The sequence below is a fragment of the Hetaerina americana genome, unplaced genomic scaffold, assembly GCF_022747635.1.
Source record: "Hetaerina americana unplaced genomic scaffold, ioHetAmer1.1.p SCAF_2, whole genome shotgun sequence".
In the NCBI taxonomy this organism is placed as follows: domain Eukaryota; kingdom Metazoa; phylum Arthropoda; class Insecta; order Odonata; family Calopterygidae; genus Hetaerina; species Hetaerina americana.
In genome coordinates this window covers 86,480,461-86,498,510 of record NW_027286763.1, presented here as the reverse complement: position 1 = coordinate 86,498,510, position 18,050 = coordinate 86,480,461, and the positions used below count along the sequence as shown (strand labels likewise).

The following is an 18,050-nucleotide window of genomic DNA, read 5'->3' as shown; positions in this document are numbered from 1 at the left end:
TTTCGGCCTTACATGGTGGTGGGTGGGGTTAGAGCCACCATCTTGGTGTCTAATCATCCTCACACTCAGTACACATCCTTCTGTGGTAAGGTGCAGACTGTGGTTCTTCTACTTTGCTCACTGCGAACTGTTAAAATGTGTGCTGCAATGGAAAATCCTGTGAGTTGTTGAGTGCGATCTGTGATTAAGTTTTTACTGGCAAAAACCACTAGCCAATTGAAATTTGTAGGCAACTTTGAGTAGTGTACGCAAATAGAATAATGAGTGAAGGCCATGGTGTATTCAGTTTAAAAATTGCGGCACCAAAATTTCATGACGAGGATCACAGTGGTCAGCCTAACCTTGTGACAGAAGGCCAGTTCTTAGACATTGGTCCATTCACTCTTTAACTGAAAACAACACTGATGCACAACACTGTCACTCATCACTTAGTCGGTGCCCAGCATAAATTTCCTGATGAATATCAGCAGCTTTGAAGTTTTTTGCCGGTAAGTACTGTATCACTCAATGGATTTGACATTTTGCGGGATTTCCATTTATATTGTTCACTTTAACTCACTACTGTAGACAAACGACAAGTGGCATGGCCTTCTATACACTGCAGCTTGTGGCATACTGCCCTAGTGTATGTGTCAATAGAGCAAAAATTTGGCTCCCCCAGCTATTTGCTCGCTACAAGCAAATGGAGGTTACTTTATGGACTGCCCTCATAATGTAAATTAAATCACCATATTTCATTTATTTATTATTTAATTACAATTTAATAATTCTAGTCAATGGTCTCAAGCATTAATCTTTCCATATTTCAATTTATTTTTTACATTACCATTTTTTAAAAACAAATTTTCATTCACTAAAATTTAAGGGGCTGACAGTTACTACGTATACTGCCAGATACTTCAAAGTGAAAGTAACTGATAGGGAATGATAATTTGTTATAATAAAGTAGGTAGTTTTATGCAATTAGAATTGGTTTAGGTAGAAAAAATTTTGCAGAAAGGTTTTGGAGGTTAAGTAACTCTTACGTAAAGCCTTAAGAAAAACCTTAGTAAACATTTTCTCTCAATTTAACCCTAGTAAACAAGTCATTGATCTCTTTTGGATACTGTATCTGGGGCAGAAGGCAACAAATACTGCTATATGTATCAAGAGGCCTCTGCATTCAGACTGTCTTTTTTAGGAAGAAGTGCAACATACAGAGGTATCAGAATGAAAAAAATATTTTTCATTAATATTTAGCCCATTTTAGTATCTTTTATAATCTTCTTTTAGATTCAAAATGCATTTAAAAAAAATAATACAAATTTATGCTTAAAGGTGTCTTAATGTAAAACTTGTCAAATTGCAATTGATAAGGCGTGCTTGGGTCAAAGAAGGTATGTGCATACTGCAGGCAATGCAAGATATGGGATGCACTTCCCCAGCTCATAATTGAAGATGATTGACAAAAAGTCTATAAGTTACTCAAGGTTATCTGGGATCAAATAGTTTTCCAGTTATTCGCTGACTCACACAATGATGAGAGCACGAAGGAAGATATCAAGAATTGTTTTATTTTTTATCTCATGTTTTCCTAATGTTGATGGCTCACCTAATGATTTATTTAGATTAAATAGTTTTTTTATGCAAAGGTAATCAGCTTGATCATGAAATCAGTAATTGATGTCAACTGATTCCTCCTAGACTTTTGGTCTTTGACCTTTTGGGATATTATTTTTCTTTAATTTTAGACCATACTTTTTTCAATTTCAACTGACAATCATTTCACATACTTCCAACAATGTTTCTGTAAATACCTACATATAAAGCTTATCAAGAGTACATACCTCCGACACAACTTAGAGAACAATGAAAATAATGCATTGTTTCATTACTAAAAATAATAACCTCATATTAGTGAAAGCCTTGTTGGTTCGCTTTTCTAAAATCGCTTTTTTTTTAATATTTTATATCAGAACATATTTTCCATTCAATTGTTTTTAGACAATAATGCTTATCTTCCCCACAAGCGATAGATAGCTGGAAAACTGCTATCTTTCTTCACATTTATAACATATGATAAGTCTGATGAGCAAGATCACATCTATCTAATCTATACTTTTTAAATTAGCATAAGGAATGTTTATTCTTTACACCATATAAATGAAATAAGCATAGATATTAAGGGCTTATTTTCATTTTATATGGCTTGGCTTTTCATAAAAATTTTCTTTAGCATCAGAAAACACTCTAGTATTTATAGCAACATGTGTGACTTTCAGTACAGGAATTCATTTCTTATGTACAATGCTTGCACCGATAACATCAGCTACAGTGTGTAGCCGATGTTATCAGTTCCATAATGACACGAATGAAGGGGTATACTAAATTACGTAAAGGAAAAAACAAGCATTTAATAACAAGAGCATATAATTTATTTGAACAAAATAAATAAGGCCTAATTTACAAAAAAAAACCAATTCAAGTGCAAAATTATTAATAGCATTTGATTATTAGCCTTTAAGTGACAACATTCTTAAAAATAGTACTTGAATGTAGTTTCTACTTTACCATTTTTCATAAGCAATTTTATTTAAATTTACAATTTTTTTATATAAATTTAGGGATTCTAAGTTATCTACTCATGTGAAATGATCATTAAGTGCAAAGCCACTTGTTTTGATAATCTATCAATAGTCCCATTCTCTAAAATCGACAAAATAAGGCTATTTCACGGTGCACATTTTCAAAATCCACAACGTGTATCAGTAATATTAAGTCAAATTTGCTTTGTAATTCAACTCAGTTCTCCCAAGAGAGTAGTTCGCCAAAATTCCCAAACCTGAAAATTAATCCTGATGGGAAGATGACTCCGTACTCCAATTAGTTTTCAGCCATTAATAGCTTAAACGCATTAAAAAGCACTCCAGGGATTAACTTTATTTACATATTTGTGATTATTTAACTTCTCAAGGCCTGAAGACGATTCTGCATTTCCGCAAGTTCTTCATCATTTTCCGTGGCAAGTGCCACTGGCTTTGATGTCGATGCAACAGGAGTTTCTAATACTGGCTCTGCAGGGAGAGAATCTGTCAAAGCAGCAGGAACTTGTCCCAACTGCCCAGCCGTGATTTCCCATAATACCTATAAAAAAAATTGCATTCTGTGAAATGAGGACAGAAAATGGGAAGGATCTGCATTTCACAAGGCAGATGATAAGAGGTTCAATTTTATTTTGTAAGAATCTTGCGCTGCATACCTTGTCCACTTCCTCCTGTGCCTCCTCCTCCAACTCCTCAGTGTCCTCAATTGATTCCATTGTTTCTTCCAACATCTCCTCGATAATGCCAGCCTGAGAAAGATTGAAGTTTTACAGTAGGATAATGTAGTGTATTTACAAACATTCCAATTTTATTGCCTCACACATATAACAACATAATTCAGGAAAAGTATTTAGTAAGAAGAGAATAATAGTTTTGGTGTATTTTAATGATTATGAAAGATATTTGTGGTATGATTGACACAATTCAGGGCTCCAATTTGCTCTATCATTTGACCAAACATTTGTGACACCTATTGCACACTGATCAGAGGGCAACCTGCAACAGTCTCTCTCATTAACTTTTTTTTAAATTGACATCATGGCTATCACATTAATGTTACAGCACTGAAATTGCACTCATATGTAGACTGAGTGTCTAACAGTTTCTATTTTCAAAGCAGTTAATCACCTGCCTGCTTGGAGAAGCATTAGTGGAAACTTGCTTTAGCATGGGCAAGTAATTTTTATACATCACTACATTGAGAAGGAATGTAACATAAGGTATTCAATTTTCTCTGACTCAACTTTGTGGAAGTTTATGTTCATTAAATGAAGAACACAACATATTTTTCCAATGTTCTTGAAAAGTTGAACAAGAAGAACAGTGGAAAAACTTGTCCTCTTCATTTAAAGTATCATAAGGTATACTGTCATTAATAGAGTAAAACTGACAGTAGCGTGGGTAAGTGATCTAAAATCTCCCTTCATTATTTTGTAGTCTTCCACCTGTCATATGTTACATACATAAAATCAATCATATATTTCAACTAAACCTTCTTAATTTGTATAACCAACCCAAGTCATTGTACTATGTACCAAATAAATCTTCCTGACTCATGTTGGCACCCAGAACTTTTCAGAGAGCGAACAAATGATACATTAATAAACTGTTGAATGGCATTGTAAATAAGATGAGGAACATTTCAAGGTATTGACATTCAATTGCAATAGAAAATCCAAACAAAATATTTCCTGTAGAGGACAGATGACAAATACAGCTATTAAACAGATGCTTAACTGAAATGCATAAGAGAACAGGAGCACTTCATGAGTCACATTCTAATCCTCAATAAAGGAACAAAAACACTGGAAACATTATAGGTTGCAGACAGATGTTACATTACTATGCATCTACTTGCCTTCATCATTTCTCTTGACATTGTCCTCATTGTTTCAGCAACTTCAGGTACACGAACCAAAGTCTGCATAGCTTGCATTACATCAGTAGACTTCTGGAGGCTTCCAGCTACCCTGAGAGTCGCTGAAAGGATATAAGTACTGCATTCATAAAACATATAGTCATTTTTTATCACTGTGCATGTTGTTTCTTTTATAAAAAAATCAATCAAATTACATACACGCAATCATCTATACGATAAATTTCACTTAAATGCATTGATTCACAGTAGAATAAGTTTTTCCTAGCAGTTAAACTTAGAGAGGTGTTATCCAAAAGCATGGCATCATAAATTCACACTAAGTATAATGTTGCCTAGAGTATTTGGACATAAAGGCAATGAGCAGTGGCATTGCCATGAGGTAGAGAGGTGGAATCCACCCCACAAACCTCCAAAGTTTGAAATCATATACATCACCAAGAATTGCTGGCTTTCAACATTAATTTCAGGAGAGGAGGTTAATGTCTGAGCCCTTTCATTGTGTTGGGGATGATTATAATGTTCCAGGGATTTTCAACTCTCCAATTCATGCTGAACACGGAAGGCTTTACTTGAGAAAATTTAGAAGCTAGAGACATTCATGACAAAATTTTCAGCTCAACCAACAAGTTCTAATTTTTCCATCTCCAGGTCCTACACTTCATTGAATTCTCTCTTCTAAACTCCTTTCCAAAGACATCAACACCAGCCACAGCCTCTCATTTGCAATCCCTCCTTCCCAAGCCCTCATTGGCCACTTAATACATTCTTTCAATGAGCATCCCATCAATCTAAAAACAATATATACTATGCAAGAATTTTATGTGATGCAAACAAATTTTGTCAGTCATGCCAAACTAGTACCCTCACCTATGTTATGTTGACATTGGTATTTTCTTCATAAATCGACTACTCAAGTACTATACATTATAATACTATCCCACATGATTAGTTCGTTGAAGAGAATTAAAATCACTTGGTATACTCCCACACATCATTTATCCAACTGACCGTGGTTTCGACATGGAGTACCATTTTCAATGCATCATGTGAGTGACTTCATAATATTGGGGGAAGGTTGTTTAGTGGTTAGAGAGATAGGGCAAGGTGTAAGGACTACCACAATATGCCTTTAAATTAGCATAATTATAAATACATGTATATACTATACATAGAATTATAAATATATTTCTAGAGGAAAACAGGAAATTGCCATTCGATATGTGGTGTTAATTCGAAAATAAAAAAAATGAGACTGTAATTTAGAGGCAAATGTGAAATAATTGGTAGGCGAATCAAGATAGTGAGACAATTATAATGAAAAGTCAAACTATTCTTACAATAAAAATTTCAGTGGTGTCATAAATTTGTTAAGATGTACGATTTAATTGATTTAAGATACCAAAGAAGAAACAGCTATTTTCTAAAAACAAAATTATAAATAATCATTGACATAGCCATAGCACTTATCAATTACCTCTTATGTTAGTATTCGCTAATATGGCTATTATTATAATACTTAGGTATGTGTTCAGAAAATTACCAAAGAAAAAACCCTCTATTTCTGCCCATACCTAATTGGTTTTTCATCTGCATTTGTACGGAATTCAGGTGGGCTTTGGATGTATATATTTTTCCAATTGCTTTCCTGGCTCGAATAACTTCTTTAGCCAAAATGATACACACATCTTTGTCTCCTTTCTTTGCTGCTTCCTTCAATGACCTTTTTACTTTTTCTTCTTCCCTCTGAATTGCTGTTGACAAGCCAGAACAAGACACATTTTAACACTTTGACTTTGCAACCAAGCGATTATATAATTCAAATTTAGTATCATTACAACTACCTCTTATTTGCCGATCTAACTGATACCCTTCCTTTCGTAATTTGTGGCACCACTCATTGACCTGTCAACGAGAAAAATTTCCATATTTTTTGCTAAGCTAAATATAACCTCTGCAGTTTGTTGGTGCAACATTCAATAGATGCCAGAAATGAAAAACAAAATAAAATTAATCAAGAAATGAAATTAGCAATATTCACCATATCCTTCGGATTTTTCTCAGGTGTTTTCCCAAACAAACCCATGTTTGTGATGTGACACAAGATTTCATGAAAACAACACGCCTTTCTTTACTCATTTCCATGATTCCTTTTTTATTTGAAAAAAATGAAAATCAAGTCAGTTGTACCAACGGTACCCAGAATTTGTAACTGCATCAGGGTTTCGCCATAGTGTTTCACAATTTTCAGTCGACTGCTTGATTAAGTCATTTTTTACTCCACGTTCGATTTGCTTGTTTTGGCAATTAAGAAAGTGCTGATTTTCATAACGAACGTTTTAATAATACGAACTTGGAATTGATTAAGGTATGGTATACCTTACTACTGTGCATTGAAGTACCTTTGTTTTCGCGTCGACTTCGCTTCACTTTCGTGAAAGCAAGCAGCAGTGTTTTCAATGAGGGGCATATGAAATTCTTTGAATTTCAGAGTGATTTCGTGCAGTTTAAATGCGTGAAAGCATGTATTTCAAGGTCACAACTTAAGCATACTCTACGTACCTTTAGTAAACATTAAGATAATTTTAATATGAATGATGGAAGTGATTTGTTCTTGAGCGATAGGTAAATTAGATCAAACGGATGATTGTTATGCCACATAATTGCATTTTATGGAATCAAATCAATGTGGTGTTGTGCATTGCTCATGGAAAATATTAATACCTACATGATGAACCTTTTAGGGTCGTATCTTAAGTGTTCCCACTTGTCAGGAATTGATGTGAAAATATTCACTCCATGTATAGCGATTTATTTATGGTACGCTCTGTGGTGTAAGTTGAAGCATTTTATAATGTATTGACAAGAGAACGGCTTGGGAATTTGGTAGCAATCAGGACATACACGAGAGAACTTATATGTAATTAGTATTGAAATGTAATGAAAAAAAATTTAATTAGTATAATAAAATTCAATGATTGAACAATTAATCCGATTTATGTCGGAGGATATGATTAGAAAAATGCTCATGAATGACGCGGTCTAGAAATACATTATGAAACCAGATCAAATTTTCAAGCCATAGGGTGATATCGAATTAAGAAATTTAATTCTACTCTTTCTAGGCTTTCACGTTGAATTACTTGTGCTACAAAGGGACTATATATGAGTGTACTATCATTTATCGGGTTGCCTGGAGTTTTTAGTTCGCGTGGAGATATTCCAGTAACTTAAAATAATTCGGACGTTCATTATTCTAATTTTTGACCAAGGAAGCACTGACATTTGGTCTACTTCCAAATGTTATTCAAAATTAACTTGAAAAGGAAATCTTTCATCATTTTTCCTAGAATTTTCCTTCGACTTTTTTCCAAGAATTACATGATGAAAAGTTTTATAGAAATCAGGAATTTGTGATTAAAATTCAATAATGAATGTAGTTGGCATAATTTTAATTTCACAATCCTCTGGTTGGCCGTAGATTGCCTTGGGTTCTTTGTGGGGGTGGGAAGTTAATGTTAACAAAGTAACAAAGATAATTGACGCACAACTTTTGATACTTAAATGCATCGGTAAATACGTAAAAGGCTCTGAAGCAGTTGTTTAATTATAGAATGATAATATAACTCCATTATATGCCAGAAAACTGAAGATGAAATTCGAATATTTTGTAGGTCTAGATGCAGCTTTGATATACCTCTTCTCCAATGCAATTGCTAATGTTCAATGTAAAAATTGGACCATAAATCTTCTGATGGGAGCAGTTATTGATATCTCAATAAAAGGCAAGTTGAACCATATATTTTGAATGAAATTATATCATTTTTATGATGGAATTTTGTGATTCATAAAATAAAGAATTTAAAATTAGAAATTCAAGCAAGCATTCATGGTGGATTTTCCATTATTTTAATTGCTTACCTGAATGAACTGAAATAAATGTATTTTTATAGGTCTAGAAGGTACATGTGGAGTTCCAACTATATCCTGAGGTGCAGCAATTTATTTACCAACATGAGCTTCTTATTTGGAAGTCGATCTTCTAAGACATTTAAACCAAAAAAAAATATTCCAGAAGGATCTCAGCATTATGATCTAATGAAGCATGATGCAGCCACTTTGGGTTCAGGAAATTTAAGGCAAGCTGTTATGTTACCTGATGGGGAAGACCTCAATGAATGGGTGGCAGTTAACATTGTTGATTTCTTCAATCAAATAAACATGCTATATGGGACCATCACAGAATTCTGCACAGAAGATAGCTGCCCAATCATGTCTGCTGGACCCAAATATGAATACCACTGGGCTGATGGTCACACTGTTAAAAAACCAATCAAATGTTCAGCCCCAAAATACATAGATTATTTAATGACTTGGGTACAAGACCAATTGGATGATGAAACTTTATTCCCATCCAAGATTGGAGTACCTTTTCCAAAAAATTTTCTCTCAATTGCTAAAACAATTTTGAAGAGATTATTCAGAGTGTATGCACACACATACCATCAGCATTTCTCAGAGGTTGTCCAGCTTGGTGAAGAAGCTCATTTGAACACATCCTTTAAGCACTTCATATTTTTTGTCCAAGAATTCGATCTGATTGACCGTAAAGAACTGGCTCCATTACAAGAGCTTATTGAAAAGCTCTCATCTAAAGATTCACGATGATTTGAGTATTTATAATGTATTTATGGCAGCGTGACTTAATTAATAGTTATGGATGATTGTTGGCTATTGAACATTTTAATTATAATCTCAGTGTTTATAGTTGGGAATGCATCGGAATGATTGAGAATCATTAATGGTTAAATTATTCTCTTGGTAAATTCTGTAAACGTGAGGTGTCCTCAATTGCCTAGAGCATGGCTTTTGGATGAAACAAAAGTGTATATCTTAGGCAGCGCAATTGAGGAAAGTTAAGGGTCCATGTGAAAGGTGAATGACAAAAATGCTTTTCATCCCTTTTAAGTGATATAATGACTTGTTGTGTTTTAACTGGATAGCATATTTTGCATTGCACAGAATTGGGCAGCAGCATTTCTTGGATTTAATTATCATCTTGTAATCAAATAAATGTTATTACAAGTACAAAGGAGGTATTTTTGCTAGGAATTGGTGGCAATTCATGTTCATATTTTAAAATAATTTATTGAAATGTGAATTTTCCTTCATAAAATATTGCTGTACAAGCATATGACAATGAATTTTTTAAGCCACTCAATATGAGTGAAAGTGAATCAACATAAATGTTTTTTAATGATTTGTGTTATGAAAATAAAATTCTCAGAACAGATTTCACAATTCATTTTTCATTAACCTTAATCTTTCACCTAAATCAGATAAAAGCTCAGCCATTCCAGAGAAGTATCCACCCTCTGACAGTAGTGAGTCATCACCTCCTTCTGCAGGCACATTTTGAAGCTCAGTCTTGGACAGTTCAATGTAACGCTTTTCAGCCTGGAAAATAGTGGGAGCAGCCTGTATGAACTGGAAACGGCATGTATCCCAGTAAGCTAGCATAGCCTCTGCTCCCTTTTCTGCAGCATCATGATCGTCCTCCACAGTTAAAAGGGAAGGAAATAGTTTGCACCAATTATGGGAAATTATTTTTTCCATTAGTCCTACTTGGATGTACTGTGCACTGGCTTCTCCTTCAGCTTGTTGATGCTCCAAAATTAAATCGTGCAAGAGAGTGACTGCTTTGATTCTAGCCCGCCAACGCAAATTCAAGTCTTCCCCAGAGTTGCTTCCCATTTTGTACGACTCATCAAATAAATTTGCCATGATGGCAGGCCCTCCATATTTGACAAAGGTTTTCTGTGCCAGAGGAAAACGGCGAATGACGCACGAGAGGGCATGCAAGGCAGATGCTGATAATTCTGGTTTATTAACCAGGCGCAACACACATTCCACTGCACCAGCTTCAAGAGCAGCAATTTGGACTTTGGGATTGCTTTGACTGGCTGATCCTAGTAATCGTAAGGCCGCTACGGTAACTTCAGTATGTGAAGAGTTGATTGCTGGCAATACCACTGATGAAAGGCCACCATCTTGGGCAAAATTGACAGCATTGTCTGTCTGATGAAGAAGATAATCCAAGTCAGTCAAAATGTTAACTATTTCTTTTGCCTGGCTGGCAACTTTGTACCTTTCCCGCAACTCGGATATTATCTCGGAATCAGTTTTGATGGACATTTTCAAATTTTCAAATTCCTTTTTAATTTCTTCATAAGACCTGAACTTCTTCTTGGTGTCTTCTTCCTAGGAGAGAGAATTTTGAGAAAGTGCAAATAATATTACACATTCATGATAAGCAAAGAGAAGGATTTGAAATTATATTAACTGATGCATGCCTGGGAAAATGTTTAGTTGTGGTTGGATTGAATAGTAAATTTTAATTTCATATGCTAATATTTAAGTTCTCCCTATAAATAGTATGCGCACATATTTTCGGTGAATACTAAATATGAAAGCCATGAAGTAATTAGTTAAAAGCTATCTGTTAACTTCACAGGAATTCATAAAGTACCCAAGCAACCTGCCATATTTTTCTCAGTCAAATATTTCTCTATTTCTTCTGTGTTCCGAAGGCAACCAACAACTTAATGCACTGATTTTTATCATACATACTTTTGACTTTGAGGAACACCTGTTGAGGTATGCACCTACTGGGTGGATATTTTCCTCGATAATCAAGTCGAAGTGACTGAACAATTAAGAAAAGATGCATATTTTTTTCTAAGTTACAAGGCACATCCAGATTTAAATGGGGGTTGGTGAACATGGTGGGGTACATCAGTCTACAGTCACTGAGACAACTATGAAAGTCTTCATAAAGATACTTGGGATTTTCAAAAGTGGGTAGAATCCCCCAAAAATGAAAAAGAAAACCCTACAAGGGACTGATTGCCAAGTAAACTTTGACTATGCATGTTGAAAGTCAGTGTTCATGCCACAAAATCTGAAATATTATTGTTCGTAAAACATTACTTTGGCCATGAAATCAATGGCTGAGATGAATGCCCGAAGCCATAACCTTTGGGGTAAGGTTAGAACACAATCATTTTGATTTGTTAGGGTCACCACATTCCACAAATCTAAGCAGGAAAGTGTGTGACTGTCACATGTGTTCCAATTTTCCCTTTTTTCACATTATTTTGCACCATCCCCATATACTCAGCTGTTCCACCCAAATCATTAAAAACATATATGATTTCAAAAAGGAGCTGGGACGGTATCTGCGGTCTAATTTAATTTCTTCATTACATGGATTTTTCATTTGCCGATAAATAATGTTACGCTTGAAAGTCTATCTAACATATTATGAGTAGTATGAATGGACCCTCCTTGGATATGTCCTTTATGATGATGTAATCATTACAAAAATTTCATTGTTATAATAACTGAAATACGCCATTGCTCAGCAAAAAATAACATGAACAAAATAATGAACCACTTAATAGCACTTAAGGTACTTGAATCAAGTCCTTTCTATGATTTTGAGATCAAATCTTTGCAAGCCAGAGTGATATTCTTACTATTGCTGAGTTTTTAAAATCATGGCTTCCTGGGTAGTTTCATAACGAGGTATTCAGGAAAATCAAAGCAGGTATTTATAAACTGGACAAAATGTACATGGCTTTTCACAACTTAGTTGGTTAAAAACACTATATATTTTGTGTTATTCTGTGTAATGAGGAATTGACTCCATATACTTTTTGAATGAACTTACATTTTATGGCTTTATATATTTTGAAAATTGTGCCTATATATACAAACTTGTAACAGTCAAGGGTTATGCTAATTTTGCCAGGATAAAATCAAATTTGTAATACCACCACAGGATTTATACACTACACACCAGCAATAAATTTCAATTTCTTGTTAATAATGCTGAATCTTGGTGGTAAATGCAGTTTTGCAGTAAATACAGTTTTCCACTGATATCAATGGAAAACATTATTCGTACACAAGATAAATTAGTGTGGCTAAAATACTGATCATTTTTGTAACAACGTAGAAATATGCAAATTTACTGGTATATTTTTATTAACCACTTATCCTTACTGTGTGCCGAAGAGAGCAACACCATGCAACCAATGTGCTCAATATACTATGAAGTGAAGTAGGTATTCAAAATAAGAATATACAGTCTTTAAAATGTATCAACAATATTTGCAAACGTTACTGTATAAAATTATAGAATAAGTGAAGGCCTTTATAAATTAAATGTCATACAAATGATTTAGTCATAATTACTGAAAATTCAAGCAGCTACATATACTAATGGTTTCCTAAATTTCAAAAATGTCTCAGACTTAAAAAATAATATTTTGGCATCCTAATGGCATAAGTTGATTGGTGAATGTAAAAAGGAAAGCAGTACTAATAGTGGCAAAGAAGAAATTGAATATATATACTTGACAGCAAATTGGCCTAATTGTTTACATTACAATACTTAGTATACTGCAAGCCACTATTAGGGTGTGTGGCAAGGGGTGATTACACACCAGACTACCTTGACATAGAACACTCTTCCCCCCTAGTGCATTCGGACATTATTCTGAAACCATATTGTTGGTGGGAAAAATGACTTCTTAAATCTTCTGTTCTACACTTAATTCCTTTCAGTGGTACCTCAATCCCTACTTGAGGTGCTTTGTGGAGGGCACTTCGAGTGAGTACGTTGTGTGTTGGATGGGAAGTTAGGCTGCGGACCCCTTGGCAACTTTCACAAAGATTAGGCTAATGCTGACACCGGGTTTCTCTCCAACATTCATCCTTTCCTGTCCATCCCCATTGATACAAATGACCTCAGCTGTTGGTGGGATCCCCTAAATACTACTACTACTTAATCCCTCTAATTTTATTTAAATGATCTTTCCTACAGTGGTACCATGGGGCTAATAATACATTTTCAACATCAAGGTTAAAGAGATATCCATCCAATTTATGGAAGACATTTAATTTGTAATTAACCTTTGCTCCATTTGGGATTCCCACCTAGCTTCTCTAATAATTTTGATTAGCTACTCAGTATGTCATAAAAATACTTTACATACAATTCATAAAACACTCTACAAAATTGCATTGTTATTTACTTTGGGAGGTAATCTATGCTGACCTTCTTGACCTGCTGTCTGAGACTCGATCCGAAATGCTTTGCTTCTACTCTGGAAGGCATGTTATAATGTTGGTGACCTATTCCAAAGAAACTGCGGGGGATGCCACAACAGTAACTTTTTGGTTTGAATCCTGGTCAAGGCGAATAATTTTTACACTCTGACATTGTTGCATTGATGACCTATGCTTAAAATAGCATGACACCCTCGTAATATAGGTACCATAAAACTTAAGGCTTCCGTGATGCCTTTCTGAGGAAGGATCCATGCTGCTTCCAGGAATTGCTGTCGTGCAGGTTGCCTTGCTGGACAACATTTATGCCCCCAGTCCTGGAGGCTTCTGCAGGTCGAAGTCACTTTCATTGATTTACGATTTAAAAAATTGTATTTCCACTATGACAGGACACATTGAAAGAAGGAATAAACTATGAAGTGAAGAACAAAAACATAACACACCTCGTTTTAAGATAGATTCCTCTTCGGGGTAGAACAAACAACAGAAGTATAGTACTTACAGCGGTGACGGAAAAACCTTGTACTAGTATCTTTTCATCGTAGGCACCATCGGGCTGGTATTCACCCGCAGACAGAGGGAACAGAAGTACAAAACTTGAAGATGGCGGTGCATTATTTTAGTTTAAAGGTTTTTATTTCCACCATGCATCAGTACAGTGAAAGAAGTCATTTTGGCCGCTATACATATAGAGGAGATACTGGCTGGCCCTGAGTGCTCTGATTGGTTGTTCCCTGGCAGTAAGGTGAATTATCCTTTTCCACGTCAAAGTCAGAGTGTAGCCTTCCTCACGGTTGAAATAATTTGGATTTCTCAATATTTCTACCGCATCTCTCATGAGTCTCGGGAAGTAGCGTTTTTCCCTAGCCTGACTTTTGTTAGGTCAAATTCAATTGTGCCCTGGTTCCATCCACGAATGTTCGTGGACGGAATCAGAACCAGCTCAACTGCCGAGAGTGGGAGCTGTTTCTTGTCAATGGCACTTAGGTGTTCATTAATTCTGCATCTAATGGACCTTACCGTTTGGCTGATATTGGATTCTCCACACATGCACTTGATCTCATATACTCCTTCATACATGGGATCGGGGATCAGGTCCTTGGGCTTGGGGATGATGTTGCTGATTTTTCTCGTTGTGGAGAACCTAGTGACTGCATTATGTTTCCGTAGGATCTTTTCAGTCGTACCGGTGGTGTGTGGAATGGTAGCATATGCAGTCGGTTTTCCATTTTCAGGCTTCTCACTTCCTGTTTCCTTGCCAGAATCCCATCTTTCATCAACTCCTTTTCTTTCTTGACGGTCCTTTTTTGGGATCATTTATTCCAAGTATCAGTTTCTCTTTAGCGCTGAGATCAGGTGTCGTTTCTCCGAGGGAAGCAATTCGGTGTCTGAGATGCTGTTGGCACAATGACCTGATGTATTGTACAGCATGATATTAGAAGCATTCAATGGAAGGAAGGTATGTAAAATGTCTGAGATTTGTGTACAACCAATCCTAGGAATGATGCTCAAGATGGGGGCATTTAAAGACTTTAAAGGTTGTTTTCCAACAGTCATGATTTCTCTTAATTCAATATAATTTCTTGATTCCAAGGATTTGCAAACAAACTCTAGTAATTGATATCTTCTGTTCAATGTTCAAACTATAATTTTAATAATTATTTTAATACTACTGAGTATCATGCTCTAGTTAAAGAGTGAAAGATTAGATTGTGGTAACCATTATTAGATACTTCACTGGTGGTTCACAATATGATAAATAGCATGTAGACAAAAACTCCCACAGAAGAAAATGGTTGGTGTAATGGCTATTATAATGGCTTCCCACCCTGATTACCTACGTTTGAATCCTGTAGTGACAGAATTTATCCGAGGACATATTAACACATTTTACCATAAAGAATAAAATAATTTTATTAACTCATGGGAAAGTTTGTTCCTGTATTAATGAAAGTTCACATGAGTGAACACATCTGAATCTAAAGGAAGCAAAAAGAGCTGCTGACACCCATCGAAACATTCAGTCCCACTATACTATTCTTTATCAGAGAACATGAGTTTTGGAAAATACTCTTCAAATGCTTCCATCGTCAGCATCAGTCCTAAATTGGTTTTACCCAGATTGCTGATGATTCTCCCATTTTAAATTTCTTCTTTGCATTGCACACAACCGATGTTCTCCTAGCCATCTTCCATGGTCAAAAATGGTTAATTTTCTCTCATTTTTTAAAGAAAATAATACTTCATCTACTTTGATATGTAATGTCTTATTCCTTCATACTTTTTCCTGCCTAGCTGATTTTCTATCAGCAAGCTAATTTTCCTAGGCTACAGATTCCTCTCAAATCATTACCTTCTCTATCATATACCTGTTAGGTCATTTGTTAATAATGAAATTTGTGTTATGAAAGCCTTCTTTGGGAATATTTTTGCAAGAAAACAGAGCTTACATATTCTTGAAAGTGGAAATTTTTATAGGTAAATTACTGCTTTCATTATAATTATTGATACACTCATATACTATTATATAATTCTAGTACACCATTTATTCCTTTTAGACTGAAAAAAATAATATAATTATATTATGCATGTTACTTTCCCTATCTAAATTCTTCCCTTTTTAACAGCTTTGATGGTGAATATTCCAGGATGAAATTACTTATTCAGTTGGTGTGTTTCCACAAGAAGAATACCCATTTAAAAAGTTTTTATTTCATACTATGTTTTAGGGTGGCTCACGCACTTTATTATGATTGTGGTCAATGGAATGTACACAGCCAAGCTATCAAGCTGACTACTTCTTATGGTCATGCTTTCTATTCACAAATATATTAAGAAATAATTTACTGAATTTCAATGCCCCATTAACTGTACCACGGACTGAACATGGATATAACAATGGAAGATTAATAATTATGATCCCCAGCTTGATGCAGAGTTATATTATCCTTTTAAGAGTCATGTATTCAAATGACTGATAAAACTCACCGCAGTCCTACAATGCCTATTATAATGTTTATTCCGGCATTGCATTGGTATTCCGCAACTGAATTATTATCTTTAGTCTCTTTCACAAATTGCAGTTAAAACTAGGCCCATCATTCCACAATTAAATACAGTATGCTTTACTTTCCTTTGATGGAAGAGGAGAAAAATTCTTAACTAATAAAGAGCAGTCACACAATAATACAAAACTGTATAATTATTGCCTATTTTCATTCCATCAGATCTGTCATTTACTGTCAGTAAAGCCAATTATGACAGTGCTGAGTGAACATTTCCGATTTTACACAAAGAGAAATATGTATGCTTCACTTGACATACGGTATATTTCTGCAACTACGTACGTTTTTTCGGTCAGCCATAAACAAATCTTAGCAGCAGTCACAGTTAACATAATATTCTCATTATAACCATTAAAAATAATATGGCAAAGCGACACCTTCATTTACCATGGTAAGGGATCCTTCTTCGTCAATTTCAGTAATTTTCTTCAGCATCTCTCGAAGCATAGCTTGGCTCGGCTCGTCATCAGGGTGTTTAACATCATCATCTGAATTTAAATTTACATCTTTAGAAACTGAAGATAGGGCCGTATCTTTGTTGTCATTCTCATCCAAAAGTTTTGCTTCTACCACGCCTGTTTGAAGGTTTAGTCTTGAATGTATACCGGCTGGTATGGCTTGTCCTTAAATAAAATTAATGATTGAAGAAAAGACACGAAAGAAACACATTGTCATAAGTAGAAACATTCGGATAAATGTCGATAAAAATATCCCAAAGCCATATCTTCCAAAAATTTTACCAAGTACCTTTTCTAACTTTCTGCCATTCCTTAGTGGGGATAAAGGGAATGTTCTCCGCATTTTCATCGTCGGAGTTAATGTTGTTCTTCTGTGATCCACACCAAATGACACCACAACTGAACAGAATAATCACAGAGATAAAATACGCCTTAGCCATAACGAAAGATAACGCTCAAAATTCAAATTCGAAGCAGCAATGGATTGCGTTAAACTCAGTCTATCTCGTGAACAAATGAAAGAAAAGTTGTCTGCAACCTCAGCAACTGTCAAGGCATGCGCTCTCTCGGAATATCAACGCTCAATTTTGACATTAGTACGACTAGGTGCCACTGGTGCTTTCTGCTCAACAGCCAATTAAGAGAGTGATGGTATATCTATGTGACCCAATGGGAAAGGAAAACGTTTCCCCGTAAAAGGGCGGGGTGTTTTGACGTGAATACGAATAACTTTCATAAAACTATATGTTACAAGTAAAACCTTATGGTAACGATATAAACCGTTTAATTATTAAATTCATGAACATATACTTTATTATCGTTGCTTTTGAACATCAAATTAGATATATATTTATAAAACAATATAAATAGCATGATGAATGATGAAATTTGAAATGTTTTCTGCATCAGTTATGCACGATACAGGTGTGCCTGT

The 18,050-nt window shown here is 35.0% G+C and overlaps 2 protein-coding genes and 1 pseudogene across 2 annotated transcripts; 1 reads left to right on the top strand and 2 right to left on the bottom strand.

The window, feature by feature from the left end:
* Window positions 1-2,421: 2,421 nt before the first annotated feature.
* On the bottom strand, window positions 2,422-6,606 carry Vps24 (vacuolar protein sorting 24). The gene is made up of 6 exons (XM_071584791.1): window positions 6,500-6,606; window positions 6,303-6,363; window positions 6,033-6,212; window positions 4,441-4,562; window positions 3,239-3,331; window positions 2,422-3,123 (listed from the first exon to the last, which is right to left on the bottom strand). Exons 1-6 carry the CDS (start codon window positions 6,542-6,544, stop codon window positions 2,941-2,943), a joined length of 684 nt encoding a protein of 227 aa, XP_071440892.1. The 5' UTR covers window positions 6,545-6,606; the 3' UTR covers window positions 2,422-2,940.
* A 70-nt stretch (window positions 6,607-6,676) lies between these two features.
* Window positions 6,677-9,694, top strand: LOC139688259 (MOB kinase activator 1B pseudogene; annotated as a pseudogene).
* Window positions 9,587-17,700, bottom strand: Sil1 (Sil1 nucleotide exchange factor). The gene is made up of 3 exons (XM_071585725.1): window positions 17,406-17,700; window positions 17,046-17,281; window positions 9,587-10,719 (listed from the first exon to the last, which is right to left on the bottom strand). Exons 1-3 carry the CDS (start codon window positions 17,554-17,556, stop codon window positions 9,754-9,756), a joined length of 1,353 nt encoding a protein of 450 aa, XP_071441826.1. The 5' UTR covers window positions 17,557-17,700; the 3' UTR covers window positions 9,587-9,753.
* Window positions 17,701-18,050: the final 350 nt, after the last annotated feature.

What these genes read in the sequence shown, in the direction of transcription:
- Vps24 (XM_071584791.1), bottom strand. Translation starts at nt 6,544, where the DNA reads ATGGGTTTGTTTGGGAAAACACCTGAGAAAAATCCGAAGGATATG. An exon ending in TGTCAAGAGAAATGATGAAG is followed by an intron (nt 3,332 to 4,440) that starts GCAAGTAGATGC and finishes AATCTTTCTCAG; the next exon opens with GCTGGCATTATCGAGGAGAT. An exon ending in CACAGGAGGAAGTGGACAAG is followed by an intron (nt 3,124 to 3,238) that starts GTATGCAGCGCA and finishes TTTTTTTTATAG; the next exon opens with GTATTATGGGAAATCACGGC.
- Sil1 (XM_071585725.1), bottom strand. Translation starts at nt 17,556, where the DNA reads ATGGCTAAGGCGTATTTTATCTCTGTGATTATTCTGTTCAGTTGTGGT. An exon ending in ATGGCAGAAAGTTAGAAAAG is followed by an intron (nt 17,282 to 17,405) that starts GTACTTGGTAAA and finishes ATTTTATTTAAG; the next exon opens with GACAAGCCATACCAGCCGGT. An exon ending in AAGAAGGATCCCTTACCATG is followed by an intron (nt 10,720 to 17,045) that starts GTAAATGAAGGT and finishes TCTCTCTCCTAG; the next exon opens with GAAGAAGACACCAAGAAGAA.